Source organism: Trachemys scripta, chromosome 10 (genome assembly GCF_013100865.1).
Source record: "Trachemys scripta elegans isolate TJP31775 chromosome 10, CAS_Tse_1.0, whole genome shotgun sequence".
Taxonomy (NCBI): Eukaryota; Metazoa; Chordata; order Testudines; family Emydidae; genus Trachemys; species Trachemys scripta.
Window position 1 is genome coordinate 1,629,074 of NC_048307.1, and position 26,997 is coordinate 1,656,070.

Genomic DNA, 26,997 nt, shown 5'->3' on the forward strand with positions numbered 1-26,997 from the left:
CCTGGCCTGGCTAGCCTCTCAGTGCTACCTCATTATAAATGTTAAAATAATAATCATTTTGTTCTCATCCCAAAGCATCTTTACTGACATGGAAAACAGTACAGCACCACCATTCATTCCTGCCCACGGCTCGTTCCTCCATTAAGCCCAGCCTGGTCATGTCCCTGCATACCGTATCCCATCATCTAGTTGGTGGTTGGCCTCTCAGCCTGACTGACCTTGGTTGCATTTGCATTAATAATAATTAATAACTTCTCAAAGCAAAGGGAAACTTGCCTTTGGGGCACCCTGCTGCCACTCTACCATGAGACCGCCCTCACATAGTGCCTGGGGCAGCGCTCGTTACTGCTGGTCTCAGTCAGACACTTACCTTCAACCTCAGGCACTAATTGTGAGTTCACCCACATGTGTGCATGCCATGCACGCTTATTTCTCCAGGCCCACATTTCCTGCAGATTTCCTGTGTTTTCTTTGGCACCAATGACCCTTCAGTGTGTGCCAGTCCCATGGCTCCAATGTCTGGCTTTCCTCCGTGTTCAGGTATTGGCCGCAGCTCAAGGGCTGGGCTTCCTATATTGATTTGTAAAGAGGGAACTGGGTAAAGATCACCACGAATGAGAGGGAGGCCAACTATTTCTCTTCTCTTTTTAGGGGAGAGTAGAAGAGAGGTCCAAAGGGGAAACCCAACAGGGCCCCCCAAGGGATCCCCTCAGTGTGTTTACTGAGCTGGAGGGGGTTAAGGACAGTTCAGAGCTGTAATAACTACACATATTTGAAAGAGAATGTGGTTTATACAAAGTAAGGGATGACAAGAGCCCAGGGGATACGGCAAATGTAAAGATGAAAACTATGGAGCAGATCCTGTGATGCAACTCACGAGAGACAGTGCACAGAAAGTGCCGTCGAGGGAGGGAGGACACGGTGACTTTCAGCCACCTATGTGCCTTCCAGATTCTGGGCTGCTAAAGGGGCCTAAACATCCCTCAATATAATTTAGAGCAGCTACGAGCATAACCTAGGGTGACCAGGTGTCCGGTTTTGGACCAGAACACCCGGTCAGAAAGGGATCTTGTCAGTCCCGCTGACCGGGCCACTGACTGTCTGGTTGGCGGTGGCGCCGTGCAGTGGGGCTGGCAGGCTCCCTGCTAGCCACTGCGCTGCACGGCTCCCGGGTCAGGAAGCAGCCGGCATGTCCGGCTCCTAGGCTTAGGGGCGGCCAGGGAGGTGGGCGTGCTGCCCCGCCCCTGCCCACAGGCACAGCTCCCATTGGCTGCGGCAGGGCAGGGGAAGAATGAGCGCCACTCACAAGCACTCAGCCAGTGACTGTTGAGGAGTTGCGTGGCGCGCGTCTCTCCCACTGCTGCCCAACCCCCTGCTCCTCGTGACTGGGCTCGAGCTGCAGCATGTGCCCTGCGATGAACCGCGGTCTGTCTGTCGCCCCAGAGTGTGAGATGTGTGTATCCCCAACTCTGAGTGCTGGGAATGGGGCTGCACCCCCATCCCCCTCACTGTATCCCTTCCCATCCCAACCCCGCACCCCCATTCCCCTCACTGCATCCCTTCCCGTCCCAACCCCCCACACCCCCATCCCCCTCACTGCATCCCGTCCCACACCCCCGCACCCCCATCCCCCATCACTGCATCCCTCCACATCCCAACCCCGCACCCCCATCCCCCCTCACTGCATCCCGTCCCACACCCCCGCACCACCATCCCCCATCACTGCATCCCTCCACATCCCAATCCCCCCACACCCTCATACCGCCATCATTACATCCCTCCCCTGTCTCATCCCATCCTGCCCCCCACACCTACCCATCCCAGCCCTGTACTCCTTTACAGCGCTCTCCCATCCATCCTCTCCACCTCCCAGAGCCGCCATCCCATGTCCCTCATACCCCACAGCCCTGCACCCCATTAACCTCCATACACTGCTGCACTCCCATTATGTCCCTATACACCCCTGTGCCCCCCACATTCTCATGCATCTGTAGCCTTCTGCCTCCCCCTGCATCCCCATCCACCCCACATACCCCCACACCCCCTTCTCTCTCCTTCACTGCCCCCTCTCACCCCCCACCCTGCTCTCGTCCTTGGCCTCTTTCCCTCCCCATCCTCTCTCCTCCACCCCCATCCCCATCTTTCCCCCTCCAGCCCACTCTCCTCTCTTCCTGGCTGGGTGATTTAGGCAGCCCCTGAAAAAGTGTATGAAAAAGTGTCTCTGTGTAGGTAATTGTGTGCCTCCATGCACTGTGTGTGTGTAAGAGACTGTGTGTCTGTGTAGGGAGGTGTGTGTATTGCCACGTGTGTGTACCTGTGTGAATAAAATCTGCAGGCTAACTCTTTGACTTCTGTTCCTTTTGCTGGCTTGCGCGCAAAACAACTGATGGCATAAAATATGTTGTGTGTTCATTTCATAACCAGTTTTTAAAAGAGAAGGGAACTCTAAAAGCAATGTGTTATTTCTTAATCAGTGAACGTTGTTGACTAGTCATTGCAGACGAGCCGACGGATCAGATGTTTCTCCCCACCTTTGTCTAGCTACGTTATAAACTCTGTGTTGCAGACTCTCTCTGTTTATGTGCATGTCCAGCACCCACCACCCTGCAGCCCTGATCTTAGCTGGGGTCTCTCGGCACTAAACAACAATTGCAACATTAAATAATGAGGAAGTCTGTGTTAGTGCATGCTAGATGTGTACACATGAATACCCGTGTGTATCTGCAGGTAGGGGTGGGAGTCAGTTTCTACAGATTTATTTATATAGGTATCTGGACAGGTGCATTTCAGAGGTTGTGCTCTATGGATTTGTATTTGGGCTTCAGGAGTGGGCATTTAATGGACCCATTGCAGCTGTGATAATGTGTGGTCCTAATTCCACACATAAAATTACAGTAACTTTAGTGAACAAAAAACATGGAGCTGGTTATGAAAATTGGGAAGAGGGGAGGGAAAGAATCATGAAAACCTTTGTGAAATGTCTTTTTTTTTTTAATTACCCTTTTTGACTATTTTGCTGCCAGCTCTAGCGTCCTGTAACAAATAAAACCTGAACGTAGCATAATACATCTGTTAATACATTCCTCCCTGTTTGGGCCTTGCAGTGAAAATGAGCACATGAGAGAGCGTGCGGGAGAGCAAGCGACAGAGAGAGGGGGGGGATAGAGTGAGGGGAGGGGGAGTGCTCAGGAAGAGGCGGAGCCTCTGGGAAGGGACGGGGCAGTGGGTGGGGCAAGGGTGTTCCGTTTTCTGGAACTAGAAAGTTGGCAACTCTAGCATAACCCCACCCCCAATCCTTTCCAAGCCCAGCCTCTAATACCCTCTGTGGCAGGGCCTCAGTCTGCTCCAAGCCCCACTCCCAAAATGTCCCCTATGCCAAGTTCCACGGAGGGGACAGCGTAGAGCCATTGATATCAGTCCTACAATGCTCCTGCCCTGGGAGAATTCTCCTGGGTCGCTTGTGGCTCATTGTACAGCCCCTGTGTGTTACTATAGCAGTGTACAAGAGCCAGGCCAGGGCCAGAAGCACTCCCTGCAAATCTACAAGGAACTTCTGAAGTGAAGGCCCATACTGTGTGAAGCATGCCATGTACTGACTCACTCAAGACACTTTCCACATCACCTGGGTCTTCCTTGGCAGATTCCCATCCAAATAATGACTATGCCTAACGCTACTCAGCTTGTGACATCTGATGAGACCATGACCTGGGTGGTGGCTTCACGCACATTTCCCACACTTCCATAGAAAAGAAAGTGGCACACACAGGATTTGTGAGGAGCAGAACCCTTGTTATGAAGATGGGAGGAAAAGGGGGCTGAATTATTGTGGGAACTATAACTGTTGCCCTACTGAGGTTATATTTTTTCCTTACAGTGCATAGATTTTATACTGTGTGCATCCACTTTACTATTATTATTGTTATTTATCATTTCTACTGTGAGAACACTAGAGGCCCTGATCCAGGCCCCTTTGCACCAGGCCCTGTCCAAGGGCTGAGGGCTAGGCCAAGAATTTGGGCGGCTGTAAAAGTGGCATAAAATGACCATGAGCTCCTCCTCCTCTGGAGCTGTGCCTTGCTCACTCAGAGGCAAGGCCAACGTCTTATCAGAAACAACACAATGGCCTTTCTTTGCAAGGTTCTGTCCCCACACGCTGGCCCAGCAATGGAGCCCAGCTTAAATCAGTTCTGTATCGGTCAGCAGCCTATATTACCTGGCACTCAGATGTGCGGTTTGGTAATTTACTGCTGCAAACCATATCCAGCAGCCTTTCCAGTCAGCTTGGCTTTCCCTAAGCTTACGGTTTGCAGACATGCCTCACTGCTCTGATAGTGTGGTTTGCACACAAATCCTCACATACAGTCGTTTTCATTCCTAAAAGTGCATTGGTTAGTTGACACTTTTTGTAGAAGGTATTTTACCACATCTCACTCCTGGCAGTATGTCTGTGGCTTCCCGTCAGCCAGCTCTTTGTTCTGTTTTACTATGCTCTGAAATTCTGAATGTCTGCGTGTGCACATCACAGCTGGTGTTTATCCACTCAGGGCTACCCTTCTGCAGGGGGGTAAATTAGCAACACATTGCAATGAGCCAGCTAGTGTCTGCCCTCTACTGGCTAGAATCAAAACCGCTCCAGTTTTCTATTATTAAATTACAGTTATAATCACAGTATCATTCAGAAGCCCCAATCCGGACTTGGCTCCATAGAAACATATAGTAAGAGAGAGTCTGACTCAAAGAGCAAGCCTCTGTACTGCTACTAGCTAGCAGAGAGTCTTCTTAACTCAGTGGTAGGAGCCTGTGGTTTGAAACAGGAGGATCTGGGTTCTGTCCCAATGGTTGGTGTGAAGTTCCAAGCATGGACTGTCGTGGCAGCTGTGAAGACTTAGCTGGCCAGGCATTTGTTAACATATGTCTGAGTCTAGTTTATCTCCACTGGACAAGAACCCTCCTTTTACCTGCATGTTTGTTACAAAAATTCCCTCACTCTGTTTTTATTTCCAGACGTACTGTATTACAGTATTTAAATTGTTCTGTAGGTGGATGCAGGGTCTGGTAGTCTGGAAGTAGCCTTTGTGCCTAGTAGGTTAACGTTGGTTAGAATACACGTTAGATTTTATTAATAGGTTTCCCCTACGTCCTACTGACTTCAGTCATATGCAACTATTGGGCAGCAGCAGGGAGTTCAGAAGTGACTTTTCTCCGCTTTGTGAGGTCTGACTTGTATAACCTGTAGGCCACAGTCTGAGACTCATGGTGGTGTGACTGGGGCCCACCAAAGCCATATCACTGACTCGATACAGAAAGCAGCAGAGGCCTTCCGACCAATCACCCCCCACAAAAAGAGAAACGGATCACACAGACTAGTCCACACACTGGGATCAGAAAACAAGTGACACATTCTTGATAGTCACAATTGCCCCTCTCCCCAGGCCTCCCCAAAAACCCAGGGGAGGGAGGAAAGGCCAAAGCCTCCATGAAGTCAGTTGGGGACCTTACCAAGTCAATTATTAACCAAGGAGGTGCTCAGATACTGTAGTGATGGATGCCAGTCCAGAACCCTGAAATACGGGACTATCAGAAATGCTTCTCTTAGGTGTGTGGGATTAGTGAGATGAGCAATTGTAATTTTTACAATGACTGCTTTAGCATGTCAGCGCTTCGTCTGCAAACATCTTTCTGGACCCCGTCACGTGCCCTCATTGAATGTAATGGAACAGTTCCAGTACAGCTGATTTCAGACACGGCCTGTGGACAGCCCTCCTCTTTCTCCCCTCTCTATTGGCAGCACCAGTGGAAAACTCTGAAATTCTAGTCATGATGTTGTTTGCAGCTCTTGGGTTTAGTGATGCAAGGCTGCCACTTCCACACCCTGGAAATGACCCAGAACTGTATAAAGATTAGCCAGCTCCCTGTGACCAGTGGCTGACTTCAGACTATAGGGAAAGGGAACTGTTCCAAATTTGGGTTCAGGCACTGCTGGGATCACAAGAAGCCAAGAGCATTTCATCATGGGGGCCATTCTTTCCCCAAACTCCTCAATGCCCACCTTTCCAAGCCCCAAGATGCTAGCACGCATGGAGTGAGCGTGAGACCAGCGGCGATGCCACTTCAGGAAGCAGTGGGACTAACTGGAGTGCCAGAGTTTTCCTCCACACCAGGCCCATTCCCTCCATAACATACTTTGTGTCTCTGGGCTAAAACCACAAAGGGATGTAGGTGTTGCAATATTCAGTCTAAGCCCTGCCCTTTCGAGGTAGTTAGATACTGAACTCCGGGCCCTAGGAAGGCGCCTAGCTCTGCTTGGGATTCACAGCCATGAATCTTCTCCTGGAATTAGGCACCCAAATCAGGTCAGCCTCTCTTTCTCAATAAAGAACAGAGAGTGGGAGACCCCATTACAGAAGTAGTCCAGGGGGCATGATCAGGGCACTCGCTTGGGATGTGGGAAAGCTTTTTTCAAATCCCTACTCTGCCTGATTTACAGCCGGGACTTGAATTTGGGTTTCTTACATCCCAGGTGAGTCACCTGACCACCCGCCACGCTAGGGAATTCTGCTGAAGCTGGGCCGGGGCTCAGGCCTGGGTGAGGGGGACTAGCTGTTCAGTATGAGGATGTAGGTGGTTTGTGCATACCGACTGGCAGACACCTCGGCCACTTTGCCAGAGAAACAGCACCTACAGAGTTAGGCAGTAACTTGAGCAGGGGGGTGGAGGATTTCAGTTAGCACCAAAGCTCTTTTGTGGATTCTGCCATTATCTCTGGCCCTTTGTTTCGCTCATAGCAGCACTTATGTCTGACAAAGAACCAGGATGATTAGCCATGTGCCCTGTTTCCTGGCTGGCTGGCTGCCACCAGCCTCCCACCTTGGGCAGCAGACAGACGGGTGGTTGCAGTGGCGTTCCAGTGCAGCAGTGCTTTACACACACAGCTGGCTGCAGAGCGAAACTGACCAGAACTGCACAATTCACTGCTTCTCTTCACGTTTCCCCACTGAGAATTATGTGAATCCACAATGTGTAGGGATGAGCAACCAAAACATTTGTCTAACCCTCAGGATCACTGTCCAATGGAGGCATTTGTTCCTCCTTGCTAATACACTAGGAAGAAAAGCTATGGGGCAGTAACAGGAGAGCAATACTATTAAAAAAATCATGAGGAATAACCCCCTCCCCACATGTGCACAAAATCCCCAATAGCCTCACATACCTCATCCCCCCAACCCCACACACACATGCATACCCTGCCTTCCAAGAGATTTCGTAGTGCTCAGAAGGCATTTCTCTCCACCATCTCCCAAGATCTGGGGGGAGCCTGTGCTCACATTGGGGTCTCCCACATGTTGTACCTGTGTGATACACCCCCCACCAGGCAGCAGAAGGGACATCCAGAGCCGGTGATCATCCAGAACAGTGGTTTTCAACCTTCTTTCATTTGCAGACCCCTAAAATATTTTGGATGGAGGTGCAGACCCCTTTGGAAATCTTAGACACAGTCTGCAGACCCCCAGGGGTCCATGGACCACAGGTTGAGGAACCCTGATCTAGAACACCAGCAACGTACTGACTGTCCTTGGAGTGAGCAACTGAAGAACAAGGAGGGCAGGCAGGCTCTTGGGCCCAGGGCACAATAGGCCTGGAGCTGACACTAGGGAGACAGGAGACTCGGTTTGGGAATCCTCGGACAGTATCATTGTGACTTGCTCTCCCTTGGGACAGGTTTTATGTGTCTTGTGTTTGTGTCAACATTGAGAACGTGCCTTGTTCCTTTGAAAGCAATGTTCAGAAGAGCCAATGTGCCCACCGCAAGGGCATATTCCCTCGGAGGAGAGCCACCAACCTAGGGACCAATCTCTTCATGTCTGACTTTAAATCAACATTGCTCTGTCAACAACCAAACACGCAACCCAGTTCCTGCCCAAACCTCCTTCGGAGCCACCCAGACACCTTTGCTGACTCAGGCGGGGGAGTTAACAAAAAGCAGTGGGGACTAAGAGAACATCCTCAAAATACAATAGCAGCTATTGTTATTGATTTGTATTGCAGTAGTGCCCAGAGTCACCAGTCAGGACAGGGCCCCACTGCACTAGGGGCAGCACAGGGGCACCTACACCAAATAGCTCACAGCCCGAGAAGACAAGTGATACCGGAAAAGGGTGGGGGAGAGGGAGACCTCCAATAGAGGCACTTTTCATAGACAGGGGCACTGCTGAATCTTCTTCTGAAGGAACATTATAAATATGTCTGCCCAGGTCAGGAGCGTGATACAGACATTTCTACACACACAGAGCCAACCTCCAAGATACTGCCTGCCCATCCCTCCTCCAATCCACTGCACACTCCCCTCAACACACTGCGCACCCACCCTCTCCAATCCACTGCACACCCCCTACTCACTGCACCTCCCCCTGGTCTAGGCTCTCAGGCGCGGGTGCCAGCCAAGAGGGCGCAGTGGGGAGCGCTGCCCCCCACCCACGGACAGGCGGGGACGCTCCCCACCTTTAACCCCTTCTCCTGCCCCATCCCCTCATCCAGGGTTTTCACTTGCCCACTGGGATGCCCCTGACCACAGAGAGCTGTCCTGGGCATGGGAACCCCGGGCAGCGCTCAGCTGCGGCTGGCCGGTCCCGTGGTCCCGGGCTCACCCCATGTCCCACCAGGGGGGCAGCCACCCCAAGGCTCCTGCCTGCAGCCCAGCCCGGAGCCCAGTCCCTCTCCCCGCAGCCAGCCCCAGCGGGGCAGGCTCAGCACCAGGCCGGCCGGCAGGGGGCGCCGCGGGACCGCTGCGGGCCGGGCAGAGGCGGGGCAGCAACCGGAGCCGGGGCGGCCGCAGGGGTCGGTCGGAGCGCGCCGCTCGCATCCCACAGTGACACCGGCCGCCTCCCTGCCCGCAGCACCCGCCCGCCCGCCCGCCGGCCGCATGGAGCCCCCCCGGCCCGGAGACACGCCAGGTGAGCGCGCCCGGGGGGCACGGAGCGGAGCGGGGTCCTGGGGACTCCGGAGCAGAGCGGGACCCGGGGGACCCGGAGCAGAGCGGGGTCCTGGGGACTCCGGAGCAGAGCGGAACCCGGGGGGCGCCGGAGCAGAGCGGGACCCGGGGACAGGGACCCGGAGGGCTCTGGGGCGGAGGGACCCGGGGGACCCCGGAGCAGAGCGGGGTCCTGGGGACTCCGGAGCAGAGCGGGACCCGGGGGGCGCCGGAGCAGAGCGGGACCCGGGGACAGGGACCCGGAGGGCTCTGGGGCGGAGGGACCCGGGGGCCCCGGAGCAGAGCGAGACCCGAGGAGTGCGCACCTGCCCGTCCTTGGGCGCTCAGGGTCCACCGGCATCTCCGCCCCGCGGCTCCTATGCGGCTCCTGCCCGTCTCTGCGCTGGGATGAGCCGGGCAGCCTGCGCCAGGCGCTGCGAAGCCCCCTCCTGTGTCCGGGCAGCCAGAGCCTCCCCCGGGCAGAGCGGGTCTCGTGTCCCCAGCTCCCCTCCCCGGCCTGGAGACACCGGGAAACACCGGAGCCTTTCAAAGGCGATCCTGTCTCTGCAGCTACCCAGCGCCTGCCCGAGCAGCTGGCGGACCCCGGCTCCTGGGGCAGGGCAGAGCTGTCCATCCCGTCGCTCTCTCCCAGAGCCAAGGCTCCCAGGACCGATGGGGGGGGGGGGGGCGCCCATTTACTGCTGCTTCCCAGCAGGAGCCTTGATCCTTCCCAACTTGTATAGGCAAAACCCAGGGCCGGGGGAGTGCAGGGTACATCCCCCAGTTCTGCACAGGGTGAGCCTCAGGCAGGGGGTGACAAAGGAGAGCCCCAGTTAGCAGAGAGGTGAGGCTGGTGCCTTCCACAGCTGCTTCACTTCCACTGCCTAGAAATATCTGGGCAGAAAATAAGTGTGGATCTTTCACCTTAAAATCAGCAAACACTTGTAATAATGAACAACTTAAACCACACGGGAAAGGCTCCTGCCTGGCTCTGGCTTTCAGATGGGGAGGGACCCTTCCTTTGCCACAAATCACGGCCCTGATCCTGGGAAAACTCATGCACCAGAGTAACTTTACTCATCTGAGTAGCCCCATTAACTTAAATGGGACTGACTGCACCAGTAAAGTTGCTCACTTGATTAAAGCATTTGCAATTGGCTCCCGTGTCCGTATGTACAAAATGATGGTTTCCTATTTCCTGAGTAAACTTCATTTTTCTAACATTTTGCACACGTGTGTGTATTTGGTCTAGTTTTAAATCGTGTGATTTTCCTCTAAAAGATTTATGAATTCAAGAGACTTGGGCAAATCTGCAATAAGAACAGATTGTAGAATGTGTCATTTGTGTGAAAGTGTTTTGCTATTTTTTGCACAAATATATTTTACAGTGACGCTTCCTAGTTGGGAAATATTTAGCACGATGATCAGTGATGCACTTAGCAGCTGGCACTGCACCAGGACACTTTCTAGATGCTCAGGTTCCCTGGTACACAAAAACAGGCTAGTACCAGTAATTCTGGGTTCCCATCTCTGTAACTGCAGCAGTTTCTATTGTAATCAGAGAGGTCTGTGCGTCCCAGCCCGGCAGCTCTGTCAGTGAGCTGCTGTGTGGATGTCATGATGCTGTTCGGTGTCTATCGCCCTGGAAGTGCCTGTAATTCTCACTTAGGGCCCAATCCTGCAAACACTTCTGCGTAAGAGTAACTTTACTCATGTCAGCAAACCCCGGCGGTGAGATCAACAGGATTTGCAGGATTGGGCCCGCAGTGAATTTGGTGCAGGAGGAGCCCTGGCTTAACACAGATCACCTGGATAATTAGCAAAGGGAGCAAGCAAGAAATACCAGAGATAACTGAGCTTGCATTTGCCTCTGCTAGATTTGTGAATGCCCTCCAGAGACCGCTCTCTGCTTAGGGAAGTGGCCTTGTACTCACTCGGTTCCATATTGTTTTAAAATACTGCTCCTCTGAAACCTTTTAAAATACTGAGTAACTTTCCCAGATAGGGTTGCCAACCCTCCAGGATTGGCCTGGAGTCCCCTGGAATTGGCATTGATCTCCTGGTGACTACTGAGAACAATCCGGGAGATTTTAATAGGATATTTTAGGAAAATGACATTATGTCATGGGGGGGGGGGGGAAATCTCCCAGAATAGCTTCAATCAGAGTTGGCAACCCTATTCCCAGACCTGAAGAAGAGCTCTGTAATGCAAAATCATAGAATCATAGAAGATTAGGGTTGGAAGAGACCTCAGGAGGTCATCTAGTCCAATTCCCTGCTCAAAGCAAGACCAATTCCCAACTAAATCATCCCAGCCAGGGCTTTGTCAAGCCTGACCTTAAAAACCTCTATGGAAGGAGATTCCACCACCTCCCTAGGTAACCCATTCCAGTGCTTCACCACCATCCTAGTGACATAGTGTTTCCTAATATCCAACCTAGACCTCCCACACTGCAACTTGAGACCATTGCTCCTTGTTCTGTCATCTGGTACCACTGAGAACAGCCAAGTTCCATCCTCTTTGGAACCCCCCTTCAGGTAGTTGAAAGCAGCTATCAAATCCCACCCCCGCTATTCTCTTCTGCAGACTAAACAATCCCAGTTCCCTCAGCCTCTCCTCGTAAGTCATATGCTCCAGCCCCCTAATCATTTTCGTTGCCCTCTGCTGGACTCTCTCCAATTTGTCCACATCCTTTCTGTAGTGGGGAGCCCAAAACTGGACACAATACTCCAGATGTGGCCTCACCAGTGCCGAATAGAGGGGAATAATCACTTCCCTTGATCTGCTGGCAATGCTCCTACTAAGGCAGCCCAAAATGCCATTAGCCTTCTTGGCAACAAGGGCACATTGCTGACTCATATCCAGCTTCTCGTCCACTGTAATCCCCAGGTCCTTTTCTCCAGTACTGCTGCTTAGCCAGTCGGTCCCCAGCCTGTAGCGGTGCATGGGATTCTTCCTTCCTAAGTGTAGGACTCTGCACTTGTCTGTTGAACCTCATCAGATTTCTTTTGGCCCAATCCTCCAATTTGTCTAGGTCACTCTGGACCCTATCCCTACCCTCCAGCGTATCTACCTCTCCCCCCAGCTTACTGTCATCTGTGAACTTGCTGAGGGTGCAATCTATCCCCTCATCCAGATATTAATAAAGATGTTGAACAAAACCAGCCTCAGGACCGACCCTTGGGGCACTCCGCTTGATACCAGCTGCCAACTAGACATGGAGCCGTTGATCATAAAAGCTTGTCTCTCTCACCCATTGCTGGTACAATAAAAGATATTACCTCATCCATTTTGTTTCTTTAAAATATTTTGTCTCCCTCCATGTGTAGAGTTAAACATGGCTCCTGGGAAGACGATCAAAGCCAAGATCAAGAAGACTTTGCCAGTGACTGGCCCTCAGGCTCCAACAGTCAGTGAGCTGATGCATTGGTACTGCATGAACACCAATACGCACGGCTGCCGGCGGATCGTGGTATCAAGGGGACGCTTGCGCAGGTTCATCTGGATCCTGCTCACCTTGAGTGCCGTGGGGCTGATCCTGTGGCAGTGTGCTGAGCTCATCATGTCCTATTACACGGCCTCCGTCTCAGTCACCGTGCAGTTCCAGAAGCTGCCCTTCCCCGCCGTCACCATCTGCAACATCAACCCTTACAAGTAAGCCATGAGGGGCCTGGGGGTGGCTAATTGCTGTATAAATGGCAGTCACACCATTACAGCCAGGGTGAGCGTGTTTTCAGAGGGCACAAGGAAAGTGTTTCTCAGACATTCGTTAAATAATTTCCCCTCAAAACTCTTTCCAGCACTGAGCCCCTCAGGAAGCTTATCCTGCTGCTGTGACACCACTTCCATCTCCTTACTGTTAGCTCTGCCCCCTTCCCGCAGCACCCTCAAATGCTGCACCTCTACTCCCTGGCTGGTCACACTCCTCGGACATTTGTAGCCATATTTGACTTTCCAGTGCTGAGCCAAGCTAGATGCATTTAGCTCGTTTTATCTTTCTGCACAAGTCAGCCCCTGATCCTTCCAGGAATGGAGAGCTCAGGCCTAATATTCCAGGCACACACTCCCCAGTGGGGGGCGGAGAGTTTGCCATCTCCTCTCTCTTGGATGGGACGCCCATCCAAAATCGCACTGGGTTCTTTTTCCTGCCAAACTGTATAATCTGCTGTCCCTCTCCCTATCCCAGTCTCTCTCTGCCATTCCTGCTCTCTGGTCTCTCCTGCCTACGGAGGATCTGCACTTCAGATTGTATTGTCCCAGCTGCATTGACCCCAGGATAAATCTTTTCCATTTCCTGTCCATCTTTCTGCTCTCTCTAGTTTTGGCAATTCCTCTTCATTTAGTGCAATCCCCCAACGTATTACTATCTGTCACTGCCTTCTCTAGCCTCTCCAGCTCATTAATTAAGATATTAAAGAAGCTCAGACCTTACAGAGACCTCTTCACAGTTTAGTCTGTTGCTGTTTATAATGGCCTGTTGTCCATAGTCCTTCAGTCAATGGGCAATCTCTAGGATCTAGCTTTTACCCAAGCCAATTCAAATTAATTGTGTGAATAAAAGTTCCAGACAGCATATGAAGTGAAGCATCAGTACTAAGTCAATCTACGGAGGGGAATGAGGAAGAGCTGGCTGTCCCCTATAATAAGCTATTGATTGTACAATGCATAGGACAGGATAGGACTGCATGGAGTAGTCCAGCAAGGAGACACGGGGAGAATATGGCCTGTTATTTCCTATTACCTTCTCTCCAATGTAGATACAGTGCAATGAAAGAGCACTTGTCTGAACTGGACAAAGAGACAAAAAATGCTTTGGAGACTTTATACGGATTTTCAGAGGGCAAATCCAAGGTACGTCGGGATGCAGATGACTGGAACGCTACAGAGAGCAAATTTCTTGAAATAATCCCTCTGCTAAAGTTCGAAGACCTCTCTAAGAAGACTGTGACTGAGATTCCAAGTGGCAATAAGCGGAAAATTGAGACCAGTGTCTTTCACCAAGGTTCCAGCATGGTGAATACTGGGGATCCACAAGATGTCGTGGGCTTTCAGTTGGTGAGTTCCATCCCCACATGGTGACTGGGTGTGGTGTTGGCAGAGGGAGTGGATGTGCTAGGGCAGGCACCGCTGTTTGAGGAGATGACAAGTGTAGCACTGGAGGGAAATGATAAGCTTTCAAGAGTTAATTCAGGCTTTAGTGAGGAATAGATACAAAGAACCTTCAAGGATGGAGAGACCCATGTACTGTAGATCTTCCAAATCCAGCCCCCTGACATGGGGTGCAATTTTCAGCAGGTAAACATTCATCCACCGGTTCCTTAAACATGTCCATCCACTGCTTCCCGCAGATTATTCCACATACCCACAACCCTCTGGAAGAAAAAGTCCTTTTTGAAATCCAGCCTAAACTGCTTCCTCTTTATTGCCAACCATGACACTGGAGAGGTCATTTCTTAGATCCCACATGATGAGCCCCCACCAGCCAGGCTTCTTTAAGGTGATACACATTCCGTTCCTGATGTCCATGCTCACAGAAAAGGCCACTGGTTCCCAAATGAGCCACTTTGCTTCCTCTGTACCTTTTCCAGACTGATCTGCCTTCAGAATGCACACAGGACCTACCCAAGGACCTTTTGAAGAGGATCCGTTTTCTTCCTTGGTTTATGTATCCCATCATACCTCATTTGTCTTCCTTTTTTTCTCTCCTGCAACTAGAAACTTCCTGCTTGAGTAGCATTGTTCAGTAGAAATCATATTGCAAACCCTTCAGCGGAAAATTACACCACGTCTTCCTCACCTGAAACTCATTTTCCTCCTTTATTATTATTAGTGTGACCCAAACAACAGCAGTGACTGTGCAGTTTACACATTCAGCTCTGGGGTAAATGCTATTCAAGAATGGTACAAGCTGCATTATATGAACATCATGGCACAAATACCCCTGGAGACGAAAGTGAACATGGGCTACTCTGCTGAGGATCTTCTGCTGACGTGTTTCTTCGATGGCATATCTTGTGACACAAGGTCAGTGCACAAAAACTAACTTCTCACTTCCTAAAATAAATCTCAAACCATTAGGAATTAAATGTTTGTTATTTATAGAATGCAAATCAGTGTGTTCAGGAATGTACAGAGCATAGAGGAAGCCACCATCCCTTACTTACTATCTAGATTAGGCAAACTACACAGTTCAGACTGACCATCAGCCGATTGCCAGGCTCAGAATGGTGAAGACAGATGTGTAAATTGTAACATTGTGTTACGCACGTCTTGCTCTGACGGATTGTCGCTGACCGGTTTAGCAGTAAAAGTGCATTTGAAGTGGGTTGAATGAAGGAGGAGGGTCATTTGGAGCACAAAGAGAGACTGTTACAATAAATTTCAAACACCAATGGACTTCAAACGCCAACACACGGCTGAGGCTTCCATTGCACAGTCAGGGACCACATCTGCACCCTGAGCCCCCCGTCCAACGTAAGAGTCATTGGAGCACAGATTGTTTGGCATCGGTTCTGAAACAGACACTGTTAGTAGAATTGGGACCCAATAGAAGTGCTCCTTTCTGTGTTCCTTGTCCCCTTTGAACTGTTGATTTCAGAGGGAGTTTGGAGTTTCCCTAGGATGCAGATTCGATCCAAAAATGTTCTTATAACTCGTTCTTAATTATTTAACTGGAAACATTTTTAGCAGTCGTTTTCCTGCAACATTTGCAGCATTGTGCTAGTGCACAAGAGCCTGGAAAAGAGAGCGTCTGGAAACCAGATATAAAGCCAAGTGAAAGAGACCTGTTTTCCAAGCTTGAAGAAATATGCATAAAGAAAACAGCACAGGGGATAAATATTAATTAGATCTGAAGATTATTTCAGATTTAACAAGGTGAAGTCTGGAACATAGGTGAAGATTGCTTCAATATATTAATGTAGCCAGACAGTGCCATTTATTGTGGTTGTATTGGTTCAATTTAGTGTGCTCTTAGGAAGAAATTCTGGACCAGAATTTCATTTAGTGACTGCAAAAAGAACAAGGAGTCCTTGTGGCACCTTAGAGACTAACATATTTATTTGGGCATAAGCTTTCGTGGGCTAGAACCCACTTCATCAGATGCATGGAGTGGAAAATACAGTAGGAAGATATATATGTACAGAGAACATGAAAAGATGGGGGTCGCCATACCAACTAACGAGACAAATCAATTAATTTATCCTGCTGGTAATAGCCGATCTTAATTGATTACTCTCATTATAGTTAGTATGGCAACACCAATTTTTTCATGTTCTCTGTGTATATATATCTTCCTACTGTATTATCCACTTCATGCATCCGATGAAGTGGGTTCTAGCCCACAAAAGCTTATGCCCAAATAAATTGTTAGTCTCTAAGGTGCCCCCAGGACTCCTCATTGTTTTCGCTGATACAGACTGACATGGCTGCCCCGACTCTGAAGTTAGTGACTGAATACCCTAATACATACTTCTCTTCCTAGGACTGTAACATGTTTGTTGGCTGTTTTATGTATCGATATGGCATGAATATGTACATTGAGCCTCATCACTTAAGTAACAAACAGTCTAATTTAGGACTCTTAACACCTGTTAAACCCGCTTGCTATCTCTCTAGGCTGATGGGAGATCCAGTGAGTAATTTACATTGCCACAGGCAGTTAGATCAGAGCCTAGGATGAAAAAAATGTTTGCTCTCTTTTAGAAACTTCACCCCTTTCCATCATCCACTGCATGGCAACTGCTACACCTTCAATAGTGGAGAAAACGGAAAAGTCCTGACCACCTCTACAGGAGGCAGCGAGTATGGTAAGGGAACCAAGTTAGTAGAGACACTAGAAAGCAGATTGTTCAGGGAACTGCATCCTAAGGGGGTTGACTGACACGTCGGCATTAGACATGTTATCTGATTGTGTTGGTTCAAATGAACATTTCCCCAATCTGTTGCCAACTCACACGAATCAAATGATGCATCACTAGAGTTTTTCCACCTGAAATTATCCAATCCTCCCCAGTTATGTAACTTGTTTTTTAATAGGTTTTCAGTAACATTCTAAGTTATCCCAGCTATTTATTATTAGGGGTGCTGGATGCTAACGATTAGCTGCAGGAGGCTTGGACAGGCATTGAAGCACTCAAATGATATCCTGACAATTCCACTTGGTGACAGTTAGAAGACTGTACAGTGGCCATAGACTGGTCGACTCTCCCTGCGCTAGGGCTCTAGCTGTTTTAACCCGGTTAATGCTATTTTTTTGTTCTGCAGGATTGCAGGTTGTTCTTTACATAGAGGAAGCAGATTACAATCCCTTCCTGGTGACCTCGACCGGGGCCAAAATCATTGTCCACGACCAGCATGAATATCCCTTTATTGAAGATATCGGGACTGAGATTGAGACTGCAACGGCCACCTCCATTGGGATGCACTTTGTGAGTGGCAGAGATCTTTCTCCTCAGGCTCACAATAGCGCTTACAAACCCTGTATTCACTGTGTTAAATAGATCCCACTGCTGCCTCATGGCCTCCCGGAGTGCTAGCAGAGAGCTGGGAGGGGACATTTATGCCCCAGGCCTGGCTCTCTCAAGTGCATTAGAAAGCACGAGGCCAGAGAGCGAGAGCCACTGTAATTGCTAGAGCACTCTTCGGAACCACATTTTATTGCTCAGGGGTGAGAGCTGTTGGAAATGCAGGCCTGTGGGCATCCCACACCTATGGGCGACCCTGGTTTTATCCCATGGATTTCTTGACGTTTTCTACAATGTTTGAGGCACTAGCCACACCATCAAACCCCTGCTTTAACTCATGTGCTGTAGCACGGTACAGACATGGTTGTGGTCCAATCAGGTTCTGATGGGGTTTGGCTGCCAGAGCAGACAAGCTAAAGAACAACTCTGACATCTGGCTGTTCTGATTGGATAGATGGGTTCTGTGCTTACTGCCCTCCTGGGCTGGCTGTGAAGAGACCCTTCCAGGTGGCCGTGTCTGCACTCGCCTGCCTAGGGAAATCTCCCACCATTGCTATCACTGGGGGGAGGGGGGAGGCTGAAATAAGGTGCTGGGAGTGTCCCAGAGTAGTTCAGTGTGGAGCAGGTGACGGTGTCCTAAGGGGCCTATGCCTGTTGCAGAGAAGCTAAAGCTGTGCCATCAGAAGATACAAACTTCCCCATTAACTCAAGGACCAGTTAAGTGATCATTTGGGCTTTCCTTTCCTCTGCTGTTCACTGTACCATAAACACTCAGCTAAGCTGTTTATTTGGAGTGGCTGGGTGTGCCATGCCATGCCCTGATAGTCCATGCATTAGAAAGGACAGTAGGATAAAGTCTGACAGGTTCAAATGTGCATATAGATGGCTATCTTCCAAGTGTCTGGATAAACATTAGGGACAAGTGACTTTATAGTGTCTAAAAATATGGGACTTTCCCAAAGAGGCTTGTAGGTTTCTATAAAAGCAGGCATGAGTAATCAGCAGCAGAGGGTTAGATCTCTAGAGACCTAAAATACCTCCCAGTCCTGCCTAACCCCCAATGTCCTTGTTCTGCTGCCTATAGAATAAGAACAACTCCACATATCACATTAGCAGAACTCTACTGGAACAACTCTAGATATTGAAAAACATGGTTTGCCTTGGCATTCCTCAACTATGTCATACACTGCCTTCAAGTCCCAGAGCTGTGTCTTGGGGCAGTAGATTTCTGGCATCAGGTGGTCACAGGACACGACTTGGTGCCCAGTGAATAAGATAGTCACTCAAACAGAAAAGACTGACACGGAAGAAGTGCCCTCTCATAATCAATATATTGTTTAGCAGGAAGCCATTGCAAATATTCTGACTGTGTAGGTGGTTAGACTTCGAGTACCCTAAAATATGGTAGTTTTTGCAATACACAACAATAAGATTCAATACATTGCCTTGGAGTTGGGTTTAAGAGCTTACAGACAGTCTGCTTGCATCCGGCTGGATCAGAGACGGTAGAATCCCGCTTCCGGCTTCTTCATCTCAGAATCCAAAACTACATCTTGGTGCCATATCAGTAGTGACTCTCATGAGGAGCAAGAATCTAAGTCTGACATTTCCTGGGAGCTTTATAGAGAGCGCTCTGGGATTGTCATAGACTGCTGCTTCACGTGCAGCCCCCACACGACTGTCTTCTCAGGGCACCCTGATCAATCCTGCACATGCATCTGGTTGTGCAAAGGAGAGCCCAGTGCACACACACCCTGCAATGCCCAGGCCACTACACGGCTGTGTGTGTGCGCACAGATGGGCTTGTACACGGGCACTTAGTATTTTGCAAATGTGGGTTTCTGGATACATAATGGATGCACATGCATTTCTGTGGATGCACCAAGACCCTCCACCCTCTAAATATATTGCCCACAATGTCCTAAACCAGACATAGGAAATATTTCCAGCCCCTCGTCCACACACAGAGCAATGTTATTTCAGTGCAGGAGTGACAGAAAAGGAGCACATGCCACAGCAGAAATTCTACCAAAAGCAGCTATCACAAGCCAAGTACAAGACAAGCAAAGGGACCCAGTAGCAGATCCTGCGAGGCAGGATTCCTAGCATTAGGTCTCTTCCAGGAACTGAAAGAGCGACACTTAAAAGCCATTTCACATGAATTTTCAAAAGCGACCAGTCTCTTCTTGCTCTCACCAGACTGACTCAGTGTCTTTCCTTGCCTCTTCTGGGTGTAATTTCAGTCTTTGATTGAAGCAATTGAGCTGCACTGCACAAGTGACCGCAGCCAGGGTTGCTAGGGTCTGGAATTTCTATAGCCCCATAGCTGTGCATAGTGCTTTACAGACAGGTGCTGCCCCAAGGAATTTACCCTCTGGGCCCCTGGTCCTACAGTCAAATCTGCTAGCACAGAACCCTGTACCCACATGGAGCCCCTTTGCAGGATCTGTGGCCAAGTCAGACACGGTACGGGCAGGGAGAATGGATGTACAGACGCTTGAATGAGTATTCCTGAGATCTGGTGCACGTCTTGTAGCTCCAGGCATTCTTTTAGGATGCTACAGAACCAGGACTGTCGGTGGGCGAATGGGAGAGGCGAGGCAGAAGCAGGGAGGTTGGAAGGAGGTAAGCGAGGTAGCCACATGCACTAGTGGCCTGAACCTCCGAGCTGCTGAGTGCTCCACTGGCTTCAGGAGAGGTTGAGGCCACTCCGCACCTCTCAGTATTGAGCCCTCAATCAGGAGGCCCCTTATTCCAGGCACAGGAGACAGAATGGGGAAAGAAAAGATTACGGCTTTGAGGCAGGAGGCATCTCATGGAGGCGTCAAACATAATTAAGAAAGAATCTAAGAACAATTCTAGCCACATAATCTCCTACATAAAAGCAACCTACGTCCTACAGGTGAATTCCCATAAGCTATACGGTGTAGGCACAGCCCGGAAGTAGCTTCAGTCCTGCCTCATCATTGTTAGCATTTAGGACTGTGACCCAGGGTGTCCAATAAGCAGCACTGAATGGTCTCTCTCCTTCAGCTCTGCTGGGGTCTCTCAAATCAACATTGGTTTTCTGGTTTTCAGACTCGGTCTCACAAGCTAAGCAAACCGTACAGCGACTGCACCGAGACTGGCACGGACATTCCAGTAGCGAACCTCTACAACAAGAGCTACTCGCTTCAGGTAAAGCTCTTTTACATTTGCTTTTGCAGACACAAGGTGGGGGATGTAATAATTCCCTGATAACCAGAAACTTCTGTGCTTAAACTCTGTACCGTTCCCTTTCTGTTTAAACAGCATCTTAATACAATTTTTAAATCTGCTCCTGGACCAACTTCTGTTGGTGAGAGAGACACGGTTTTGAGCTGCACCGAGCTCTTCCTCACGGTTTTCAGTCATTGGGGCGATCCCCGTAGACAAACAGCACAGTATTCTGCAGCGCTAGCCCCCAGCCCTGCAGAAGCTCTGCTTCAGGTGAAATGCTTTGGAGCGCAGCTGTAGAATACCGTAGTACTTTTAAAATCAGGGTTTTGTTCCAAAGTGATTGAAGCTTGAAGTTGCCTTGGGGATTTTGTCATATGGCAGGAACATTAGCTCATTATGAAATTCTCTGGCACTGCTGGACTGGAAAATATTTGTCAAACAAATGTTGCAGCGTAGTGTAACCCTTGAAGCCAGAAATTGTGACCCCTGTCAGATAAGACTCCATGAATAACTGATACGATCTAATCTGTGTCCAACCAGCAGAACGCTTACAAAGAAAGTTTCCACTAGTTTTGCATGACTCCTGTCATAGGCTCCGCCTTGAGAGCGTCAGGCATCCTGGGTTCCTCCATGATCATTCCCATTGCTCTTATATTAATTGCTACTTTTTGCAAATCCGGCACCTGGGCTTGATTTTTCTTTGATTGAGTATGAAAATGCAGCCCCCTGTGATGTGATGCCAGCTGAGGTCACACAGGCCTCCAGTAGGATTAGTGCATTAAAGCACAGAGCCCTGCACTGCAGTTGGTAGGGACTGAAGATGGAAATTCCAGCTGAAAATGTTCGTTCCTGCTGGTTCCAACTGACCACCCATTTTGGAACAGAGCAGTAAGTGGCAGAACCTAGAAGCAACCCAGGCCTCCTTGCGCATTTGTTGACTCACAGAAACCCAACTCTTGGTTTATTTCCCTGCAGATTTGCCTGCATTCCTGTTTCCAGAGGGCCATGGTGGATACCTGTGGCTGTGCCCAGTACGCCCAGCCCTTACCTCCTGGTGCAGAGTACTGCAACTACAAGAAATTCCCCAACTGGAGTAAGTTCTCCACAGCATGAGTCAAGTCCCCACACAGCCTCCTTTACCGCCTAGTTACAACCACCAAATGTGCTCCTGACAGACACGCCCCAGCTCAGCCCCTGGCATTAGATCATTACCACACACACTATTCTCCACCCACACAAGCCCAGCCGGGCTGGAGGAAAGGTGAATCTGCCTTGGAGTAACGCGGGTGCCCTTGCCGGCTTTTATTGCTCAGCCTGGAGATTAGCTCTCTGCTAGCAAGAGCCCCCGTGTCTCTGAAATCTCAGCTACACGCTTCGGACCGCTACTGGGTTGTGCTCTGGTAGCATTTGGAGGCCCCGCCTGAGTCCAGCACTCTGTTGTGCTAGGGGTTCTCAGGACAAATGTTTTGATTGACAGTCAGAGCACGGCCACCAACTCTTGCTGGTGGCCACCAACTCTTGCTGGTGGCCAGTCTCACACTTTTTCCTAAAATACTTAATTAGCATTAGGAAAAACAAACAAATATGCACATAGACACGTCCAAACCATTGTAACTTATTTATTGCTAGCTAGTAAGGGGGCACCGGGGTGGTTGGCCAGGGGAGGTAGCGAGGGCCCGGAGCATGAAGCTTTGTGGCTGGGGGATGGGGCCCGGGGCTGGAGCCCAAAGCCCCACGGCCGGAGCCTGCTGCCCCGCCCCCCCAGGGCTTGAGCCCAACGCCTGAGCACCACCGCCCCTGGGAAGGTGGGGAACTCACCAGCCACCTGCTCCTCCAGCGTTGCCCAGGTGTCTCCAGAGGGGGACAGGGCCCAACCCCCTGCTGGCGGCCCAGCGACTAACCCCCGGACGATGCATCCAGGAGCAACAGGGAGGGGCCGCTGCTTTCCCCTCCCCCCCCAAATCACAGTGAAGGAGGCTGTGGCCACAAGAAAAGCCGCTGGTGGCCACTGTGCTAGACTCTGTGCAGATGCATAGAAGAGCCTGCCCCTGCCCCTGCCCCTGCCCCGGGGCGGAAGTATTTATCCCCATTTTGTAGCAGGGGAAATGAGACCCTCAGAAGAGAGGGGACTTGCCCAAGGCACAGAGGGAGTCTGTCCCAGAGCCAGGAACTGAAGGCAGGTCTCCCAAGCCCAGACGCGCTCTGGCTTCCCCAGCCAGTTACCCTGCGCTCTCTTTCTGCAGTGTACTGCTACTACAAGCTGCATGAGAAGTTTGTGAAGGAGCAGCTGGGCTGTCAGCAGATTTGCAAAGAAGCCTGCAGGTGAGTCCTGCGGCCAGATAGGCCAGAAGTGAAACATTCCTCATGCAGGAATTCGGATTTACAGCTAACACCAGCCTCTTTTCCCGCAGCTTCAAGGAATGGACGCTGACCACCAGCCTAGCCCAGTGGCCATCTTCAGTTTCTGAGGTGAGCTCCCAGTTCTGCTCCGCTTGCTCACCCAACTGAGACCCACAATGAGGGTAGTAGGCGCTGCGTCCAGGCTGGCTTGGTTCCCTCGTGCCTCGGCCCACAGGATCATTGTCAGGCTGGGCTTTCCCCTGCTGCTGCTGCTGCTGTGTCCCATCCTCCAGGGGTTCCCTGCAGTCTCGGTGCGGGCTGCCCTCCCGCCACAGGGAGGGATGAGCCCAGATTTCTCAGTGAGGGGAGATGAAGTTACGAGGGCAAACGGCCTCCCACAACAAAAGGGGGAGGGGAAGCTTCCCAGCTCCAACAGGAACCAGGTAAAATCCAGAGGTGCAGCTTTGGAAGTGAGAGGCCCCTTCGGTATTTGTGAGCATCGGCCTGGTGCTCTTGAGCAGGGGATCTGAACCCTTGCAATGCGTGAGGCTTCCCTACCCGGCCAAGGAGCTCACCAGCTAACCTGGAAACCTGGGGGTTCAGTCTCTCTGGGTCTGCGAGACCCCCCCACCACACAGTCATGGCGTTCTAGAATGAAACCCGGGCCAAACGAGCTGTCGCGTCCGGGCTCCCTGGGCTTGCGCTCATGGCAGTTACGTTGTTTTCTTGTTTTCCAAGGACTGGATGCTTCGCGTCCTCTCTTGGGACAAAGGGCAGAAAATCAACAAAATGCTGAACAAGTAAGTTTCCCCCTGTGTATTTCTAGCCGGTGTCCCGAGTTCAGATACAATCGCCATGGCCCTAACAATGGCAATAGAAAAGAACGCTCCCTTCAACGGGCCTGGCCCTACTCGTCCAACTGGTTCTTTAAATCACTCTTCAGAGAGCCTCACGCTATTGTTTGACTAAAGCCAGGGCCTGCTCTCTCTCTCCCTTCCCAGAACGGACCTCGCAAACCTCGTGGTGTTCTACAAAGACCTGAATGAGAGATTCATTTCCGAGAATCCCGCCAACAACGTAAGCTCTGACGTCTGCAAGCGCCGGTTTAGAGCCAGAATGGGTCCAGTGCAGGTAGCAGCAGGACAAGCTCCCCCAGACAGGGCCCTCCAATGTGCCCCAGTCCTGTCCTGTCGCTACCATCTCCAGGGGCATGCGGGAAGTTCAGGTTCCTTGGCTCATTCAGTCCTTGTCCTCTGTCACGTAGGCACCTCTCCTCTAGGAACTGCCCTGAGACAAGCGTAAGTGACTTTTCGGTTGCTGTGTTAGTTGCTGTTTCTAAAGCATAAGTGAGAGGGGAGCAGGCAGGAAGCTTAGCAACATGCCCATTACATTTTGCCTTCACTTTAGCGACCAGACTCCTCTGCACTGGGCAGGTTGTGTCTAGTTACCCAGTGACGGAGGCTGATTGCTCCAGTTCGGAGCCGTCTCCTCTCTGGCCCCCGCGGATGCCTGGCGGGTTCCAGCGTAACCTTGCGCTCTCTTCTCCTCCAGATTGTCATTCTTCTTTCCAACTTCGGGGGCCAGCTGGGCCTGTGGATGAGCTGTTCTGTGGTTTGTGTCATTGAGATCATCGAAGTTTTCTTCATCGACTCCTTCTTCATCGTCACGCGGCGCCGCTGGCAAAAGGCGAAGAAATGGTGGCGTGACCGAAAAGCAGCACCCGCTCAGGTTAACGCTCCAGCCAAAGAGGGCCACGACAACCCCGTGTGCATCGACGAGGACCTGCCCACCTTTAACACTGCCCTTCACTTACCACTGCCCCAGGAAAATCACGTGCCCAGGACTCCGCCGCCCAACTACAGCACTTTGCAGCTAGACGCTGCATTCACAGACCCACTGCCCGACACTCTGGAGGGCAGCTGCCATTGACAGTATTTATCTCCTCGTCCAGAGGCCAAAGTAGGCAATGAACGTGTAATCCGGGTGTCCAGGAGCGAGAGGTGTGTGTCTGGGGGGGAGCACTGCGGGACTGTTGGGTGGGGTGTAGAGCTCTGGGACTCAGCCCCCCAGCATAGAGCAGTGGCTGGTAACGCCAGGTCCGAGTCCTTGGTGTTTCCCATGAAAGGGTGCTGTTGCTGGTTTGTGCAGGATGTGGAACTGAGCTGTGATGGGCCCTGCCAAACAGAGACAAGCCACACACCCCTCCCCATTTCATCTGGGTAGGAATCACACCTCGGGAGAAGTGGGCATATCCAGCATAACCCCGCAGCTGCTCCAGACCTGACCTGGGGGAACAACCCAGGCCTTTGGGACGGCTTGTGTTACTTGGCTCGGGGCAGGCAGAGAGGAAGCCCTGGGAAAAGCATTAAAACCAGGCAGGTACTGGATGCTGGTGAGGGGAAAGGAAAATGCCACTGTGCGGTCAGATTCTAACCAGTTCAGCTAAACCCCAAGCGGCAGGATTCTGCTAGCCACCCCCGAGAGAGAAATTCCTTAGCCTGGAGGAGAACCTTGAAAGCCAGTCGAACTCCTCCTGGAGTAAGGCACTACTCAGCCTGAGTAAAAGGGAGCCAGACTCAGCCCCAACCCTTCCTTTAAAATGCCTGGAGTCTAATTTTGAGCAGGATAATGACCAGACACGGCAATCAATGCACTCCTTAAACAACAGTCAGACCCACTCCTACACTAGCCCCAAAGGATCCCACTTCAAGTGCAGGTGCCCTTGGCACACTCGGGTTCCAGCACCTGAATCCTCTTCATGCTACAGACATTTGACACCTGGGCCGGGCCCTTCTGCTGGGAAATACCATTCAAATGCCAGCCCCGTTGGCTGGCACACACCCTTAGCCCGCACACAGCCCGAAGAACTGGGCTGTGCTCTGGGGAGCATCTCAAGAGCCAGGAAGGAAGAGGAATCCCACTCCAGGGCACAGTGGCAGCAGAGCCCCCTGGGAATTCCTGCACCCAGACCCAGCCTCAACAGGGAACAGTGAGCAGAAGATACACTGATCCCGTCCCCAGGCGTGTGGCCCTCAAACTCCCCTTGTCCATTAGCATGCAGCGAATTCCCTGTGGAGTTGCACGCTCTCATGCCAAGCCCTTGTGCACAAGCTTCTTGGATCCTACCACTAGTTCCGCCCTGGCCAAGGAGGCACTGTACCTGCAGATCTGACCCACTGAATTGAGATGAAAACAGTCACTGGGTTTCAAACATTGGTTCTAAAACGGTCACTGCTCATGCCCGGTCTCACAGAATGGGTTAGTCCGAATCACTGGCGTTTCCCTGCCTTGAGCACATGAACACGAGAACATTCAGGGCCCAATTCTGCCCCCTTGAAGTCACCAGCAAAACTCCCATTGAGACCCCAGAATGAAGGCTGCAGCCCATTGTCCCCTCTTGTGTGCCCAGTTTATTGCAGGTGAGCACACTCCTGGCAAGTGCATTCTGTATGGAGGGGTGGGTGCCCAGCCATGACTCATAATCTCCCTCTTCCTAGCCGGTTCCTGCCATGGCCTCCTGGGAGCTGAGTAGGGTGGGCTGTGTGAGTGTTAGGATGGATGTGTGCTGGGCCGGCGTGGCTTCGTGGGCTTTCAGAGTACTGTGTTGTCAAATGAATCAGGCATTTTAACAGTGAGAACAAAGATGTTTCCAAGTGTGCAATACAAGACGTCTTTTTTAACTGAATTATTTACCAGCAGAGAGGCTGGAAAATGACGAACAGGGAAAGATATATTTTTGAATAAACTGATTTTTTTTTAGTTAATGGCTGTGTTTGTTGTTCTGCTTGGATGTCTGAAGTCATTGCTGCGAACGAGTGAGCTGCGCCTCGCTCTCCCTGGCCTGCTCTAAACCAGCCCTTTACATTTGTAACAAGGGACCAACTCAGAACTGCTCAGCAACTGGGAGTGACTCTTCCGGCCTGTCTACACGGGGGCTAATGTAATGTGCACCATGCGGCTGTAATTTCTAAAGCGCGTTGTGTTGCACATTAATTGGTCCATGTAGTCCCTGCTGGTGCGTACTG

General features: G+C 50.9%; 1 protein-coding gene across 1 annotated transcript; it reads left to right on the forward strand.

Annotated features, from left to right (window-relative positions):
- The first annotated feature begins 8,885 nt into the window (after nucleotides 1-8,885).
- On the forward strand, nucleotides 8,886-26,736 carry SCNN1G (sodium channel epithelial 1 subunit gamma). Its single transcript, XM_034783746.1, has 13 exons — nucleotides 8,886-8,951; nucleotides 12,299-12,623; nucleotides 13,727-14,024; nucleotides 14,800-14,993; nucleotides 16,674-16,777; nucleotides 17,235-17,398; nucleotides 20,513-20,611; nucleotides 21,608-21,725; nucleotides 22,876-22,954; nucleotides 23,044-23,101; nucleotides 23,711-23,772; nucleotides 23,974-24,049; nucleotides 24,524-26,736. The coding sequence occupies exons 1-13, from the start codon at nucleotides 8,921-8,923 to the stop codon at nucleotides 24,899-24,901; spliced, it is 1,986 nt and encodes a 661-aa protein (XP_034639637.1). The 5' UTR covers nucleotides 8,886-8,920; the 3' UTR covers nucleotides 24,902-26,736.
- Nucleotides 26,737-26,997: the final 261 nt, after the last annotated feature.